Consider the following 18,484-nt stretch of genomic DNA (forward strand, 5'->3'; position numbering starts at 1 on the left):
AGGAATGCATGTGCATGTATGATCTCACACAGAGGCAGGCCGAGCGGAGCCCCCGAGGGTCAGCTCCCTCTCTGTCCATCTTGCCATTAAGCCGCGCTCTGAACAGACCGCGCAGCCGAGTGCAGCGGGAGCCGGGAGGAAGTAGATGGATGGAGCTGGCAGGGGACACAGCTGACATGATGGTCCTTCCAGAACTTCTCTCCGCCTGAAAACCATTAAGGGCCTTTCCCAGGGTCCCCTGGGCCAAAGGGAAGGCGGAGGAGTCGCTGGAAAGAAGTAGCCTGTGATTCTGAGGAACGGGACCCAGGCTTTTTAATGAGGCTTTTTAATGGTGGAGAGAGGTGCCGTCTGAGCACTCTGATCTGGCCTGGGTTGGCACAAGGCCGCTCGGCTCTGTGGAGAGCTTTATTATCGCTGCTGGCTCGGGCCTGCGGGGCTCATGCCGGTTCTTTGTTTCTAAAGACAAGGCCACTTTCAGCGTGACCCTGGCTGAAGCCTGAAAAGACACGCTGGGCATTAAGGTGTAAACGAATCGTGAAAGACAACAAGGCGTTCTCTCACGTAGGCTATTATGCAATCCAAATTATTCTCAGGAGACGTCTTCTTTATACCTTATGTCAGCCTGCCTCTGCTGATTGTCAGTTGCATCATGACTGACTGTGTTATCCTCCTTTAGTCGCAGCAGTTAGCATGGTGTGCCCCCATCTCATATGTGCATGCCGATGCAGAGTCATTTAAATAATGCACCAGCAGACAGGGTGAAGCTGTCAGCAACACTTCCTCTCTGTGAATTGAATCATGATCATACAACCCTCCTCAGCGCACCGAATGAATAAATCCACACTCGTATCTCTAAGCTCATTTTCTGTGTCTGTGTTTGCATTGCTCGAGCTCTGCGTCGCTTTGGCTTTTAAAGTGAGTAGAACAGTTTGTTTTTACTCCAGGAAAAGTTGGTTAGTGCCATGATTCTGTCAGGAAGAAACCCCCCACGAGCGCTTCTGCTTATTTCATTTCTCAAATGTGGGAAACATAATTAACAATGATTTATGGGTAGGAGACGGGGAAGAGATTCCATTTTGGCAGACGGGGCATAAAACAAGAATGTTGAAGAACTCTAGGAGGCCTTGAGACAATAAACACTTTGCTAAGAGTTATCTGCGGCGCCCCTCACCTCAAGTTCTCCGCAGTCACACTCCTCTCCCTCCTCAACGTAGCCGTTGCCGCATTTCTGCCCACCGTAGAGCACCTTGACCTCGGGCATGTTGAACAGACACATCCCGACGCCTTTCTCGAAACTGGCCGTCAGGTCCTTCTTGCTGCAGCTGCTGAACACGGTTGGGAAAGGATACCTGTGGGAGGAAGGAATAGTCTGTGAGTGACACAAGCGGAAAAAAGGAGGCCGAGACCCCCCTCCCGCACAAGGGTCCTCTTAGGTCTGATTTAATCAGGGCTAATTGCTGCTAATCACAAAATCAATTAACCACTAGAGCTCAAGAACCTCTCCAGAGCTCCATCAGCATGCAAACAGCGCTGACTTCTTCCTCCACGGAGAGGGGCAGATCTGATAAGACATATTTTATGAGACAGGGGATCATAAAAAGTCAAACCAAAAAGTGCTTCCTTCGCAAGAATTGCAACACCCATAAATTTGGGCCAAACGAAGGATGGTGTGTTTTTAATATTGTTTTTGGAGCGGACAGAGGGGGTGGTCTGCTCCGTGGGGAAAGCACACCGCCCAGGGCTCTGTCTGCCAAGAGCTTTGTTATAGACCTCATGCGGCTTTATTGAGCTTTTTCTGTGATAAAATAGTGCCTTCGATGACAGTGTGTGCGTGAAGTGTGCATGCATATGTGCAGATTGTATCTTGTTCTCAATGTGGCTCTTGATAATAAAGCACCATATGAGATTTTTAATACCTCCACCCACGCCGTAAAATCCAGCCTAACAAGGCCGGAGCGAGCGAGACTGTACGTAATATCACACTCAGATCTGGGCTCGGCTTTGTACACAGATAATTGCAGGTATGAGACAACATGAGGTCAACTTGGATCCCCAAATGTTTCTTAAAATATGTGCAACCCACCCAACAGCTGGACGACATGACATGTGGACGCAGTAAACCTTTGTTAGGCAGTCTTTGAATGATTTTTGGATGTAGTGTGTCAAGTGTTGTTTTCAGAGTCATTTACCAGAGATGAGGACTTGAGTCGACTCGAGTCACTGTTTTGATGACTTGCGACTTGACAAAAAAAAAAATGACATGAGACTTGACTTGGACTGGCAAGTTAATGACTTGAGACTTGACCTGTCTTGAAGCCTGATGACTCAGATGACTTGCGTGTGTACATAAGTCTGTTTATATTAAATGACATAATTCAATGTTGTCAAGTTTCAGTCTAGTTATCAAGTATGTACGCAGCACAAACTAGGAATCTAGGATGACTCAAAAAGCTCCCCGGTATGTGATTGTCATGATTGGATGGCTGGCTGTCAGTCAAACTCCTCGCTGTGTCAACACAAAACATCAAAGCCCCCCAGCTACCTGAAGTTTGTTCCCCCAAAGAGAAGCCTCAGCAGACGTACTCATTACTACTCAATACACTCTCAGACCAGTCCATCATCATGGCTGCGTCTGTGCCAAGAAAATACAGATGCAATTCACTGTCATACTTTTTGAACAGGTTATATAAATTGGCCGATAATATCAGTATTAGACGAGCTACTACACCTTGTCTTTTCTCTTTATAAAGACCGGATACTACAGGTAAAAAGTCACTTGAGACTTGGACCGAATGACTTGAGACTTACTTGAGACTTGGACCGAATGACTTGAGACTTACTTGAGACTTGGACCAAATGACTTGAGACTTACTTGAGACTTGGACCGAATGACTTGAGACTTACTTGAGACTTGGACCAAATGACTTGAGACTTACTTGAGACTTGGACCGAATGACTTGAGACTTACTTGGGACTTGGACCAAATGACTTGAGACTTACTTGAGACTTGGACCGAATGACTTGAGACTTACTTGGGACTTGGACCGAATGACTTGTGACTTACTTGAGACTTGGACCGAATGACTTGAGACTTACTTGGGACTTGGACTAAATGACTTGAGACTTGGACCAAATGACTTGAGACTTACTTGGGACTTGGACCAAATGACTTGAGACTTACTTTAGACTTGGACCGAATGACTTGAGACTTACTTGAGACTTGGACCGAATGACTTGAGACTTACTTGAGACTTGGACCGAATGACTTGAGACTTACTTGAGACTTGGACCGAATGACTTGAGACTTACTTGAGACTTGGACCGAATGACTTGAGACTTACTTGGGACTTGGACTAAATGACTTGAGACTTGGACCAAATGACTTGAGACTTACTTGGGACTTGGACTAAATGACTTGAGACTTGGACCAAATGACTTGAGACTTACTTGGGACTTGGACTAAATGACTTGAGACTTGGACCAAATGACTTGAGACTTACTTGGGACTTGGACCAAATGACTTGAGACTTACTTGGGACTTGGACCAAATGACTTGAGACTTACTTTAGACTTGGACCAAATGACTTGGGACTTACTTGAGACTTGGACCAAATGACTTGAGACTTACTTGAGACTTGGACCAAATGACTCGAGACTTACTTGGGACATGAGCAAAGATGACTTGGTCACAACACTGTCCTTTACAATTCAGCAGAGCAAGGAAAGTCCAGATAAGCAGACTGGCTGCAGAGTAAACCAAACACATGCCATATATTCAGCGCAGAATGTGCTTTCTTAAATGACAGCGAGGGAAATTGGCTAGATGTCTTGTGAGGCGTTTGTGGTCTAGGAAATGACAGTTTTGAAAGGACAGTAAACATGTCGTGGTCGCAGCACAATTGGTTATACAAAGAAATCTTTCAATACACATATGTCAAGGCCAAGACCTATTGTGGCATCTTGTGGTTACATATAATAGCTCTTTGCAGCCAGCTCATTGGGTGTTTATACAAGTGATAAATACGTTTAAATGTGGTGGGTTTGATCCAGATTTGATGCAGAAAGACGACTTTTTCCATTTCCGTGCAGCTCAATGTCGACAACTCTTTCAAACTGTGTTTTCCTCTGATTGGGTTTCACATCTAAAACGTCTCTAAACATGTCATGACTCTCTGGGAATGTTTTGACATGACCTCATTCACGGCTTGCCTCTGATTTCCATCCTGCGTGGAGGCGGCTTACATCAGCTCCTGCTGCTGACCCCCTCCCCTGAAACACACACCCCACTGCTCTCTTACATCAATACTCTGCGAAGGTTATGTTAGGTGAAAGTGGGGTACCGCAAAGCAGATCTCTAGACGCTCTGGATTAAAGCAAAAGATCAGAGCGGATCTGTAATGACAGAAAATGGAAAAAGGAAACAGCAATAAGAAGAAGCTGTAATAACAGCTATTATTGCGCCCCATCCCCCCTCCTCCTCTTTCAGCACCCCTGGAGAGCTTGCTATGATGAACAGCTGTCAAGGCTGCTGTTCAACAGGCGAGCCACTTCCTTAGCAACTGCTGTTGTTGATTTCCTCTTTGCCCCCAAAGCCGGAGCCAAAATTGCTCGCTCAGGTTGCCGCATTTATTCAATTTCCATGAACTCAGCCCTGCTCTTTCGTTACCAACCCATGCAATCCATGACAAATACTCACATCCCTGCTTTTTTCCCCCCCTTTCTTTGTAACTCAAAAATACATGTGTGGCTCAGGATCCAGCTGTTCTTTATGAGAGGCAATACAGAAATAATTGGTCTTCCCTGCGACGGTCTGGGAAGGAATAATGGCTGTGAAAAGGCAGAGGCATCCATGAGTTACAGTGGATGGCATTTAGCAGCTGCAGTCCCCGGGGCTAGTAAAGCAGCGCCAGGGCGAGTCATGGTGGGCACATCTGGGGCTCTTGTCGAAGGAAAGATGCTATAGACAAGCACTCGCCCCGAGGGAGTCTGGGCCACCACCTCAAAAGAAGAGCCCCAGTGTGACTCTGTGACCTTTGGGCTTGTTCTCATCTGGTTCTGGCTTCACAAAAGGATGAGCCGTGCTCACCTCCGCCTGCCTAAGAGCTTTTTCTCCATTGTTTTCCACCTGGTCGCGCTCCAGTTCCATTATGAAATGACTTTGCCGTTCTTTCGTCCATCTCTCACCCACAGTCGGGGTGAGACAGCTGGCTCCTCAGCTTCAGAGGTGCTTCGGTTGATGGTTGATAGATTGAGTGTACAGGGCAATCACTGGGACTAAATTGCAGCTATGGAACAACAAGGCTCTAATGGATCTGTGGGAGGTCTGGTGATAAGGAATCATTCCCAGATCTATTACGGGCCCCTATGATCTGCCCCACACTGTGATCATACCACAGAGCTCAAGGCTGGTAAACGTCTTGCAGCCCCGCTGCTTCAACGAGGGGGTAGATGAACTGTGACCCACATTTTATGTGGAGAGGTAAAGAAGAAGTCAGTAAAAACAAACAACAGATTAAATGGAGTCTCAATCGAAAGCTAAACTACAAACACGTCTGTGGGCTCTTCTTTTGTTCTGTCTTTACTTCCATTGACCTGTTATTTGTCAGATCTACCTGTTCAATCGAATTAAAGATTTAAAGTAACATTTTCAGTCAAGACAATAATTCTTTAGACAGAGATCCAAAGCATTTAATTCGGTTTGGCTCGTTTTATATCAGCTCAAGATGGAGATCTATCATCTGCTCAGCGCGGTAGTTGCTGTAGTTGTGTTGCTCTTAAGCAAGCAACAACGCGACACCAACGTATCAGCTGTCAGCCATCAACGTATCAGCCATATGTAGTCGTATCTAGCTGTCCAATAATTTTAAGGTCTCTTAAAGGAGCAGTTCACCCCTGGAAAAAGCCTCTGTCAGTCAAAGCTGGTGTTCTCTGTAATCGATAAGCAGAGGAAAAAAAAAATTAAACTGGCGCCATAGCTGTGGAGAAAGTCGTACATACGGCTCGTCTAAATCCAAATCTAAATCTTCAGGTCTGCATTCTACATTTCAAACCTGACGATTTTGAATGAGACATGACATCGGAGGCAGGCGTCCGAGATTGAGGAAGTGTAGTTTAGCTAGCTCCCTGGCCTCTGTCAGATGACGTGTTTTACGTAGTCTAGTGGAGGTTTTCCAGGGCCCATTGGAGAAGCAGATAGCGTCCTCCAAAGACACAGAGCCAAATTGCATTTTCTTTCTACCATAATGGCATTAGCTCGCCATGATAGCATGATAGGACTGAGGTTGAAAAGCGGCGAACTGGAACTTTAATGTTTGAATTCAAAATATGCTCCCTGAAATTGTCCAGTTAAACTTGGATGCTGGCATCTTGTGAAATGTACATCACCACACATTTATGTCAGGACGGAGGGCACGTGCAGAAAAGCACAGTCAGGAAGTAATCAGGTCAAAACGTTTACATGGAACAATTCAATCACTTTGCACCTTTTTATTCTGATTGAGGTGTTTATATGGAGCATTTTTATTCGGTTTGGGCTTTTAAACCGATTATAATTGGAATATTAGGCTCTGTGTAAACCCAGCTACTCACATTTATGTGGTGAGTAAATAAAGTGTTGAAGAAACAGAACTAAGAAATCAAAAATTAAGCTAATATTTCCGTAAGATCCGAAGGGTAAAAATTCAATCTATTCAGAGCACAACAGGAAGTTCACACATTTCTTGTTAGAATGTTGCATGACCAACACGTGAAGCTCATGCTTAGGCACGATTTCGCTGCAGACTGTAATCATAAATCCAAACCGTTCTCCACCAGAGAATAAAACACTCTTAAGGCAAAGTATCACGTTGAAATCAGCTGAGCTCTTTTACCCAAATGTAGCTGGGCAGAGCCCTCTGCTCCTAGCCGCTCTGTCCTTGTGGTTCAGATCACAGAGACCACAGAGAACATCCTGTACAGCTAGTTTGTCACAGCTTTTCAGCCATAAAGCACTGATCAGGCGATGATTCAGATGTGCCGGCGTTTCCGATGACGCATCTGACAAAATATTTCCCCCATTCCTGAATGGCTTTATAGAGAAAATACAATGTGTGCGCAAAAACTGACTGTGACCCTATCTTCAGTTTTCTAACATACTAGAAGACCTCGATCATGCGGCACAAATGTGAACAAAAGCGGGTTCAAACCTGGCTGTGACAGCTTTTACTTTGACAAATATTTCATACTTGGCTAAGTAATTCAAAACCACAGTGCTTCAATACACATTTAATATTCATTTTGCGGCTACCTTTGTTCGTGTTCAGCCTGAGCTCGGGGCGATGACATTAGGTGATATGATCTGCTGCGGCCTTTGGTGCCTGGCAGTCTGGCCTTCGTTGTAGATACTGAAGAGCACTTTCACATTGATTTCCCTATGGACCCAATTAAACAAGGCATACTAGAGAGTTCCTGTTCTTCAGTGGGGCACGGGTCACATTTCCATGGCATGCCTCTGACTGTGACTCACTTTCTGTGATTCCTGATTATTTTATGACAAGGGGAATATATCAAATCTCTGTCTGAAGGTGATCACGCACTGAAAGTCATCATTTTACCCAGGGCTTGACTAATGAGTGACTTAACCATGTCTTAATAGTGCACCCTGGAGCCTATCTGTCCATCTGATCTCTTGTGACTGACTTTGATGGCAAGTGGCTGTATTCAACTATATCTATTTTCATATAATGGATGTATGATCTACGGTTGTTTATGATAGAATTCACAACAGATTCATAACTTTAGAACAAATTTAAGAAACTTTGATCGCAAAGTAAGTAACCTCTAAAGGCAGGAACGTTTTTACTACGCTTGTAGTCCGAATAATATTGACCAATCACGTATCAGCAGGCTGCGGCGTATGCAGGAACGTGTGGAGAGCAAAAGCAGGCGTAACGTAATCCGTCGTAATGACATCCTGGCTCCGATCATTGTCTTCTGACGACGATTTAGCTTCTTATTAATCTCTATAATCAGACATCTGCATGCTAACAGCTAACAATCTGTTCAACTTCAGATAAATTCCCTTGACGCTGTATCGCGAAAGCCATCAGCGTTTAGATTTCCCGACTTCCTCGAATGCATCAGAAATGATGCGAGCTCCGTTCAACAAACGAGCATTGTTTTCTTCTCCTCTTGAGGACAGACCTGGCAAAGCTTTCTCCTTATTATAACTGCATCATGATGTTGAAATTTCAGCTATGGCAAGACCCGTTAATTAAAGTAAATCTCTGTAATGCAGCACGCAGGAAAGGATGTCTTGACTGGCAGAAGTTTATCACTAACCGCCGGCTACACACCCGGCATGTTCACCGTTGTCCACAGAGGCTATAGCTGATGGGATGCGAGCTCGCAAAGTATGTCATCTTACCATGCTCTTTAAAAGATGCAACATTTTTGCACAGGTTAAGAGGATAAAGTTCTACCTGATATATTAATAATGGTATCATCTGCATACATCTTGAGACCAGCCATCTGACGCACAGTTCTTTTAACTACTCCAAAGACTTTCTCACTGATGTTTGAGTGGGAATCTCTGGGCTATTTAATTAAGAAGGTGTTACATAAACATGTTTCTGTATATCATAGGCCCTGATTATTTTGAACAGCCACACTTGTTGCTGAGGAACAAAGCAAGTAGACTGCGCTGAAAACAACGGACTACGTCATCGAGGAGACCATTAAACCAAGACAGGGGACAATAAAACTGAAGAGAAGTGGACCAAGCATAGAACCCTGTGGAGTGCCTGTTTCGGTCTCTGGGAGATGGATCTCTTATGTATATTTTTGTGCCACTTTGTATTGTCCTGGTCTATTTGTAACCAGCAGCAGCTTGGTTGTTATGTGTGTGTGTTCCTGAGCGTGTCTTTTAAGACCTAAAAATCTCATAGGATGAGAGACAGCAGCCTGTTCTCATTAAAAGCTAATGGGGGGATGGAGAGATGGATGGAGAGGGGGGACGCGACAATTGGCCGTGACCAATGTGAGCAGGAAACAAGCAGTGCTTGATGCAGATGTGCAGCTGGCACTGGGACAGCGTGTAGTTTTACTGCCCCCCCACCACCTACCCATAACCCCCACCAAATCCAGTATAATAATGATGAACTGGATCTTATTATCTCTTCTGCTCAATTCCTGGAGCCAGTGCAAGGCCAGTAGAGCTTGATGGGTCTGTGTCTGTACATAAGACAATGAAGGCTTTCCTGTGCTCTATTTGAGCAACATGACAGATCAATAAAAACAGCAAACACAAGGTACTCCTCGCTGACTGAGCGTAGGCGAGTTTTAAAAGTACTTTAATTTACTGAATGCAGGGGCTGCTAATCATCGGGGCTTTTGTACTCATCCAAGTCCTGGCCTTGTGAAGAGGCATTCCGTATAATCACATTGTGCTTTGAAAAGCGCTGGTCGCTTGCCTAGAAAAACATGGCAATGAATGCTGTAAACAAATAACTGTAGCTGCTGGGTGATGAACAACATTCAGGTGATTGCAACAGAGCCCATTTGTGTGGCCACATGGCGTTTTAAAGCGCGGAACTGCGTGGGGTTTGAGCTGGACCCATGGGAGATGTAGTACCGCCTCGGGCAGAGTGTATGGTGCTGCCCTGAAATTAACCAAGGAAGCAGAATGAGGGGGATACAGAGTTCCTAAACATTTTATACAAATGTATTGCTTCCTTAATCCTGGTTTAAATAGCAGAACAGCAACACGGAGCAATAAAAAGGAGAGGAGGAGATTATTTTGAAACCAAGGACTGGATCATTTCTTTCTTTTGTCAGCAGCGTTTCCGCGGAGGGCAAAACAAAAAGCTGAATATTTTATTTCTCACTGTGTTTGGTACAACCTACACTGCTATGTTTGACTTTATATTTACATTTTTCATGCAAAGACGAACAGTTTTCCATACATAGGCAGCGTATAATAGACACTTTTCAAAGGTGTTTAACTATTTATTGGAGCAGCAGAGAGAGATTTTCCAACATTAAAGATTGCTTCGTACCGTACCCGAGTACAGTTGCCCCCCCTCTCCTCTCCCCCGCTGGTCAGCTTTAATTTCGTTCCGTACTCGAGTACACTTGCAGTAGGACTCCGAAGCAGAAGGTGGCGGTAACGCACCTTAAAACCAAGAAGAAGAGTATCATCAACTACGTAACATTGTTTATGTTACGTTCGAGCGTAGAAAAGCGTGTGAATCGCTTGATCCCAAACCCGTACGATGGAGACGACCTTCACACTATGCCTACTATTATTCATATTTTGAAGAAAATCTCAAGAACGACCCTCTTACCTACATTCCTACTGTATCAGCCCTGGCTGTGCAGTTCAGAGGATGAGATCGGCGGTGTTGTGCGCATACGCAGATTTTGTCAGGGACATTATAAAAAGCAGTCCACTTCCACGTACCAGAGTACACATAAAGAGTACTTGAGACCACCTTTTCAAGTGGACCCGGGTGTAAATCGTAGTAAGCATGTGCTTAATCGGTGTTATGATTATGAGGGGGTCCTTGGAAAATGTTCTCCCTTGTAAGGGGCCCCTTGCCCCAAAAAACCCCACAATAGACAACAGAGAAGTCTATGTGTATGTATAACTGGACTGTTTTGGCCTTGCCTTGTCACTGAGCCACTTTCTTCCCATTCAGAATGAGTCACATTGCCTCGGAGCATTAGTACAGCTGCTGAGTCTGCCTTAAAAGCAATGGATCAACAGTTCAACGGCTTTATTTGCTCACCGCTCGATAATGTTTACATATGATCGCAATCTGGGATATTTTTTTAAGATGGACTGGCTGTATTTAATGAGCTTCTAGATTAATAGAATTAATGATGGTTTGACATCAAGATGATGCATTTTAAATAGCTTTTAAAAGCTGAACCAAAAGTGGCCCTGGAGTGCACTGAAGCGGCGAATGATAACGTCCGTCCTCAGGGTGATAAAAGGAAAAGAGCTGACATAAAACTCCAAAGAATCCTGGATAATGCAGTCAGCTATCTTAAAGATCTATTGACTCTTAATTGTCAGGATAGAAAATGTGACTCACCCGGTGGAGGGAGTCATAATGCAGCCTCCGCGGTCCACTGTAACCCTGCAGCCACAACCCCTCTCTGGCGTGTCGTGGTTCATTCCAAAGTTGTGTCCAAGCTCGTGGGCCAGAGTGACTGCAGCACCCAGGGGGTTGTCTGAATGGTCCTAGACAAAAAAAAATCAATCATGCAGGAAGTTAATTTTATTTCAAGAACGTTTAATTGAAAATCTTTTCTCTCTGAGAGACGTACTCATAAAGTTTATTTCTAGGCCAGACATGATGCTACAAGAAACCAATAGTAAAACTCAGTTTGGAGTTGTGTTGCAGCAAACAATAGCTAATTAAAAGCAGACTTTTCTGACTACATACTCCAAGGAAAATAACAAATAATAAAAAACTTGCCAAATTGTTGTTCCCCACAGGACCAACTGGAGAAACATTACTAAAAAACAAGTGAGTGTAATTGCATATTGCCAAGATTAAACAAACAATGCTGTGGGATCTGGGCTTATCAGAGCGTTTCTTCTGCAGGCTGTCACCTCCAGTCTGCTCTGCAAATTTTGACAGAACCAGATGTGCTGCTTCATCCAAACAAATTAAGACGTGAACGTCCTTTGAGAAAAACTAGCAAATAGGTTGACAAACAAAGAAAAACTCTCACTGGACAGCTTGCAAAACACAAAGCCAATCTGGCGAAGGGAACAGAAATTGAACTGAGAAGAAGCTACAGTGACGGCTGCTGCTGGCCGGAGCTGAGGTGCTGAGATTTCCTGCAAGGTGTGTAAAACACGAACACACGGAGAGGCCAGTTAAATAATGCAGCCGCAGCAAAAGCAGCAGCTATCAGCTCTTCGTGGATTCACAGCTGTGCGTCAGAGCATCTTGCCCCTAGAGTCTTCAGTCACTGTGCATTATTCAGGAGCGCTATCCAAGGCCAGCGTAGACAGATGAACCTCTCTGCGGGAGGCTTCTGAAAGTAAAAGTCATCAGCTGTCCCCACTTGCCACGATCTAACTGCATCGTGGATTCATGCAGAAAAAACCCTCTAATTCTGTTTCCCGTGAAAACTCACGACACCTTCCCCCGACTGATGAGGCCGAAACGCTCCAGAGGGCGATGCATGCCGCGGTCTGTGATCTGTTTGCCACACCAATGAAATCAATGTAGCATTCGGGGCTGGTAAATGGAGATCCCAGATGGGTTGAGAATGGATGTTTAAGACTTAACTGCCTAGAAGAATAACAATGAGACCCATAGGGGAAGTTGGCTAATGAGTTCAAAGGTACTCTGTAAACGAAGGCAGACAACTGAGACAACAGGGTCGTGATTTGCCCAGCAGAAGAGTCTGCGGTTGGAGACTAATCTTTTATGTCTCTGACCTGATGTATGCGTCTATGTTGACTTCTATCATAATGACAGACTCCCCGCTTAACCATCTGGTTGGACAAGAGTGAAGAACCATCTGGAGACTAGCTGTAAACCTTACATCCAGGCAGCCAGGCCAGAAGACAAACAGCCAGTCACAGACATAGAGTATTTAATAATAGCATATTACATGCTAATACAACACGACTTGTGCACATAGTATAGGGCTGCAGTTCTGTAATGGGTTATCATTTACGACCGACGTTCAGGCTGCTATGTGCGGTTAAACCTTAAATTCACTCATTTGTTGCACCTCATTAAGAAGTAAAGGTTTTCCCATGTGTATTTGATACGCACTCTGATTTATCAGCACTAAACAGAGGGTGCGATGCATGCCCTTGGCTTTTCTGGAAAAAGACACAATGATGTGTGTGCCCTGAAATTAATATCAACTCTGGAATCCTTAGCTCAACCCTTACAGGAAAGACCCAGGGGAGAAATATGAGTATTATGTCAGACAGGAGGGAGGAGGAGACCTCGGCAAAGAGTAGGGGGGATGGAACAGGAAGAGGAAAATGATAGAATAAGTCTGGTCTTTTTTCTGGAAGCCAACAGAATACAGATATTTTGTACTCCTTTGAGTTATGACGGATGAAAGCATATAGGTTTACGTACCATGACGATTCCTCCCGACTGCTCTGCTGTGCACATACTCATGATTGGAGCCATACCAATGGTGGTGCCCTGGAAATAGACCCCACTAAAAAGGGAGAAAAAAAGACGTCATCACACTAAATGTCCCCAGGAGACTTTTCCAACACCAGTGATGCTATAGAGCAATGTTTTCTTTGCTATAGAGGGTTGTATAGCAAATGTGCGGTTGCTGGTTTTAGGTTAGCATTTCCAAGCTAATACTTTGAAAGCAGTTTCTAAGATGGGCTGGAAAAGCTACGCCTGCTTGTTGTCAAATCACATTAATTCAAATACAAGGCTAAGAGTCTGTAGCCACAAGCAGCTCTTTGAGATTGAGCTTAGGCACATTGGACATAAGCTAAATGTTAAAGTGTCTTAGTTTAAGGCGTAAGCAAAGCAGAGGACTGAACGTCAACTGAGAGAGAGAGAACAACAGACCTACGTTGCTGTCTTTTTGTTCGTAGGCTACTGTAGAGCTAAAACATTTATCTTAGTTTTTCTGTCCATATTTTATGACAAAATGATGATTTCTTTTGCATGTTAGCATTCAAGTAATGTTTATTTTGTTAACATTAGCTGCTTTGTTAGCATTTCCAAGCTAGTTCTTTTAAAGCAGTTTCTAAGATGGGCAGGAAAAGCTAAGCCTGCTTGCTGTCAAATCACATTAATTAAAATACAAGGCTAAGAGTCTACAGCCAAAAGCAGCTCTTTAAGACTGCACTTAGGCACACTGGACATGAGCTAAATGCTAACGTGTCTTAGTTTAAAGTGTAAGCAAAGCAGATGACTGAACGTCGACAGAGAGAGAGAACAAAAGACCAACAATGCTGTCTGTTGAGCTATGCTACTAGCATGCTTAAAAAAAACCACTCCACTCCCATATCCTTGTTAGCCTCTGTGCTACTAGCATCTGTAACCAAACTTTTGATTGAGTTTTTGATTGAACAAAATGATGATTTCTCTAGCATGTTAGCATTCAAGTAATGTTTATTTTGTTAGCATTAGCCTGCTTTGTTAGCATTTCCAAGCTAATTCTTTTAAAGCAGTTTTTAATATGTGCTGGAAGAGTTCACATCAGAGTTCAAACACATCAATTCAAACACAAGGTTAAGAGTCTACATCCATACAAACAGCTGAGATTGCGCTTAGACACATTTGACAGAGGCTAAATGCTAACGTGTCTAGGTTTAAAGTGTAAGCAAAGCAGAGGACTGACTGTCGATGGACAAACTTTGCCGTCTGTTGAGCCATGCTACTAGCATGCTAAAACTAATATGAAGAACTCCAACCTATTAGCCTCTGTACTACTAGCATCTGCAACCAAAGAATTTGTGCCCTTTTGTTCTTACTGTAAAGTGAAAACATTTATCTCAGTTTTCCACATTTTTAGACAAAATAATGATTTCTTTGTTAGCTAGTGATGTTTATTTTGTTTGCATTAGCCTGCTTGGTCAGAGTTTAGCATTCAACAGCCTTATTTTGTCTGCATTTTGTTCTCACCAACCAAACAGTTTTAAACTTTCTGTAAAAGTAGAAGCAACTTTCTGAGTTTTTTTTTATGTCCAGTCAATCTGTACTGGATAATCTTCATACTTTTAATTATTTTTTAACAACATTGAAGATTTTTTTATAGAGAGAAATGTTTTTTTAGCATCTTTGGGGGTTTTATAGCCTGCAAGTTGCTAAGACTGATTCAAAACAAGCTTTTGCAAATGTTTTATGAGGTAGGAAATTAAATTTGTTCTGCTGAGGCAGAACCGTGTATGTTGGTTATGAAATATCCCCACCGCAGGGTACCTTTTGAGGATAGCTCAATAGAACAGGAAATAGAAGTCACACGCAGAATATCATATTTCAATGTGCTTGAAAAAAATACATAACCCACTCCAAATCTACAAAGTAAATTATGTGCTTTAATAATTTTCCTTTCAAAATACCTTTCAAATAGTGCTCTGCATTTTGAAGCACTATTGAACAAAGTATGCTACATTAGAAGATCTACCTGATTAGCTGGGCGTTGTCATGCGGCTTCTGAGGCAGCAGCTTGACCTTCCTCCAGTCCAGGAACTCGTGCAAGGTGGTGAAGGGGTCCTGGGTGACGGGACACTTGTCCACATCACTCCACACCTCCAGGCCTACCAGGGCCACACGGATATTCAGAGCCCTGTAGAACTGAAGGTTGAGGCGAGGAGGGGGAGGGAGGTTGAAAGAGGGGTTAAAGGTTACAGGCTCATGATTTCTGTAACTCTCTTCACAGTACATTACCTATTAAAATGCTTAATAAAAACGCAACTGAACAATTCCTTAAACATTAATCAGCGTATGACTTTTCATATGAATAAATCATCCCGCTTTTGTTTTATTAAAACACCACCCACTGTATGTTTTATTACTTTGCCTCTCCACAAGATTTCTCAGCCCAGTTATGGAATTGATCATCCATTCATAATCCAATCAGCCTCTGCTCACAGGGCGGTTAAGTCTCACCAGTCTTGATGTGACCTCTAATAAATCACATTCCTACTCTGCGTTCCCGGTGTTGATTTGATTGTTACCTTGTCCACGTAATTGGCGATCTCAGCCAGCCGTTGCTTGACCTTCTCCATGTCCTTGCCTTGCTTCTGAAACTGCGCGGCACCAGCGGAGAGAATAAAGCAAGGAGAAATAGAGGTGATCAGCCCTGTTGAATGTTTATTATCATCAAAGACTTTATTTGGGACTTAATAACACTGTTTCAGCTCTACAAGTGACTCCACGGGGTGTCCCGGAGCTGTCATGTTAATTCCACTGCCGCTTCTGCTGTGTTTGCTATCATCAAAGAGCTCATCGGAGGAGCTCAGAGATAACCTCAGCCACCTTGTCTTACTATATATCCAGCGTTTATTCATGTGACATTGACCTATATGTCTCACACTATCTTCTCTTTGCTCTCTCTAAGATCTTAAGACTTGAGATATTTCAGTCTCATTTGTGAGTCAAGTGGTCAAATGATGTATGCAGAGAGTTGTAGCCGGAGCTGAGCAGATGAGCAAGTGGACACGTCAGAGGCGAAAAAACAAGCCATCTAATCTAAGTCTCAAGGGGACGGAGGAGCTGCAAAGCATGTGACCTCTGAGCCTCTTTCCTGTGGGATTCGGCGAAAGGTCGACACGGCCTGACCTCTGCTTACCTCTCTGTTGTCAGCCACGATGATCAGCTCCACGTACTTGGTCGTCGTCTGGGCATGGCGTTTATGCTTCAAGGCGTGAAGGGAAAGGAGCGGACAGGGAATAGGTAGGAGTGAAGGAGAAAAAGATATGAGGGAAAGTGACAATGGAGGGGAAAGGGGTGGAGATGAAGGGGAGGGTGCAGAGAGAGAGAGAAGAAAAAAGGGACATTAGGAGGACACACTTAACCGCAGCTTTCTGGAAAGGGCAGCCTAAATTTAGCAGGTCGCCACTCAATACGGCTTTTCACCTGAACTACGCTCTATAAAAACGGCTGCAGAAACCAGAATCAGCACAAAGCAATCAGCCTCACTTCACCGTCCGGCCCAGTAAGAGCCGCTAAGGTCACACAGACCTTTTGATAGCAGCACTCTAAAGGAACCGGGCCTATTAACTAATAAATCAGCGGGTTTTTGGACAATGCTGCTTGCACTGCTGGCACACGGATAAAACACTCGCACCTCCTGCTTTGCTTTCCAAAATTCAAAGAGCATGTGGTATGATAGGTGGTGATTTGTGTGACAGATTCAGATTGACTTTTCCAGGACACTTGAATGGCGGAGTATTGGCTAGTGATCACAAATAAAAGCCAGCTGGTAGACACTGAAAATGTTGAGTTTGAATTAATTCATATGTGCATTTTTTTTTTCGGGTATCAGTATTTGATTTACCCCCAGACATTTTAAAGCAAATATCTCTCCTTTCTATTTCTTACATTTCCAAAACATGTTCCTTTATTTATCTTTGATACATCTGAGGGAAATTATCTCATTTATATTCTTTCATAATTTCAGCTGCTTTCAATACATCAAGGATGTTTTCAGCCTCAATGGATGGGACACTAACACACATAAAAGATGATTCCTTCTGCTTTTAACAAAGTATCTAAAATTCTACTTGAGTAAAGAACGTCCATACTTTTGACACCTCTGATCGATCAGGTGCAATGAATTAAAGCAAATCAAAAAGTGGTATTGATAAAGGGCACAAATAAGAATGTGGTACTTAAACGAATAACCTCATGATTTCCATGTAAATAAATGTCTGTTAAGTCTCTATCTATTGCCGACTGAGTTAAAACAATGGTGATTGAGCCTATGGCCCACTGATGAAAGCCTTTGCATTTGCAGTATTACAGACTGGGTGTCTGTGGCGCCCAGTTAGTGACGCGTTTTCCATCAGCCAGCAGTGGTTGGTCTGCCAGAGAGGGTAGGCGGAGCTAAGAGGCTGCTTTTCCGGTCTCTGCAAGTGTTGCGAGTAAACAGTAATCTACTATGGTTTATCGCCATAGGTGAGATCTTCGAGATTACCACTTTAAATTCAGAAACTAAGAAGATATGTATCAACACATCAAATGAAAAAAATAATTGATGACGTAAAAAATTCTAGCCATGCTAGCAGCTCTGTGTGGCTGTACTTTGGTGTTCGTAGCAAGGGGCTAACATGTACACAGTGACAATGCTAAAATGATGCTAAGCAAATTTAAGGCTTTTCATGCTAACATTTGCTCATTAAGGCTTATGGGAAGTTATTCATTTTTTTGAGTGTTTGGTCACAAAGCGGGCCGTACAGTGGTTCAGTTGTTAGCGCTGTCGCCTCACAGCCAGAGGGTTGCTAGTGTGAATCCCGGTTTGGGCGTGGTTTGCATATTCTCCCTGTGCATGCATGGATTCCCTCAAGATACTCCAGCATTAAAACTGCCCATAGGTGTGAATGTGAGCGTGAATGGTTGTCTCTGTGTGTCAGCCCTGTGATTGACTGACGATCAGTTCAGGGTGTACCCTGCGTCTCGACAATGACAGCTGGGTTAGAAAGGCTCCAGCCCTCCTGCGACCCTGGACAGGATAAGCGGTATAAATATTGGATGGATGGTCACCGACTTAAGAATGGACACATTTTAATTTCAACCTGATGAACAGAAGTGTGGGGATCACCATATATTCATCCATAAATGTTTGAACAATAATGTTATTATAATCCCCCTGTCCATCGAGCTGATGCTGCTCTTGCGCACTGTGAAGGGAGAGACTCACTTTCAAACACAACGAGCAAGGGTCTATCTCACCTGCACACATACACACACACACACACACTTAGTCTTTCCACTCACACCCACTCAGATCCTATACTATCCTGCTGGCTAAGTGTTTTGCCTCCACA

The 18,484-nt window shown here is 43.7% G+C and overlaps 1 protein-coding gene across 1 annotated transcript in view; it reads right to left on the reverse strand.

Moving 5' to 3' along the window:
- Positions 1-18,484, reverse strand: part of LOC138593288 (disintegrin and metalloproteinase domain-containing protein 12-like) — a 91,507-nt gene that overhangs the window by 17,720 nt on the left and 55,303 nt on the right. The window contains exons 7-12 of the mRNA XM_069664229.1: positions 16,288-16,353; positions 15,674-15,745; positions 15,121-15,290; positions 13,101-13,185; positions 11,076-11,224; positions 1,172-1,349 (exon numbers count right to left, since the gene is read on the reverse strand). Coding sequence (XP_069520330.1) covers positions 1,172-1,349; positions 11,076-11,224; positions 13,101-13,185; positions 15,121-15,290; positions 15,674-15,745; positions 16,288-16,353 — 720 coding nt within the window. The remainder of the gene's footprint in view (positions 1-1,171; positions 1,350-11,075; positions 11,225-13,100; positions 13,186-15,120; positions 15,291-15,673; positions 15,746-16,287; positions 16,354-18,484) is intronic.

This window comes from Semicossyphus pulcher, unplaced genomic scaffold (genome assembly GCF_022749685.1).
Source record: "Semicossyphus pulcher isolate SPU_LCO1_2020_fin unplaced genomic scaffold, fSemPul1.0.p SCAF_16, whole genome shotgun sequence".
In the NCBI taxonomy this organism is placed as follows: domain Eukaryota; kingdom Metazoa; phylum Chordata; class Actinopteri; order Labriformes; family Labridae; genus Semicossyphus; species Semicossyphus pulcher.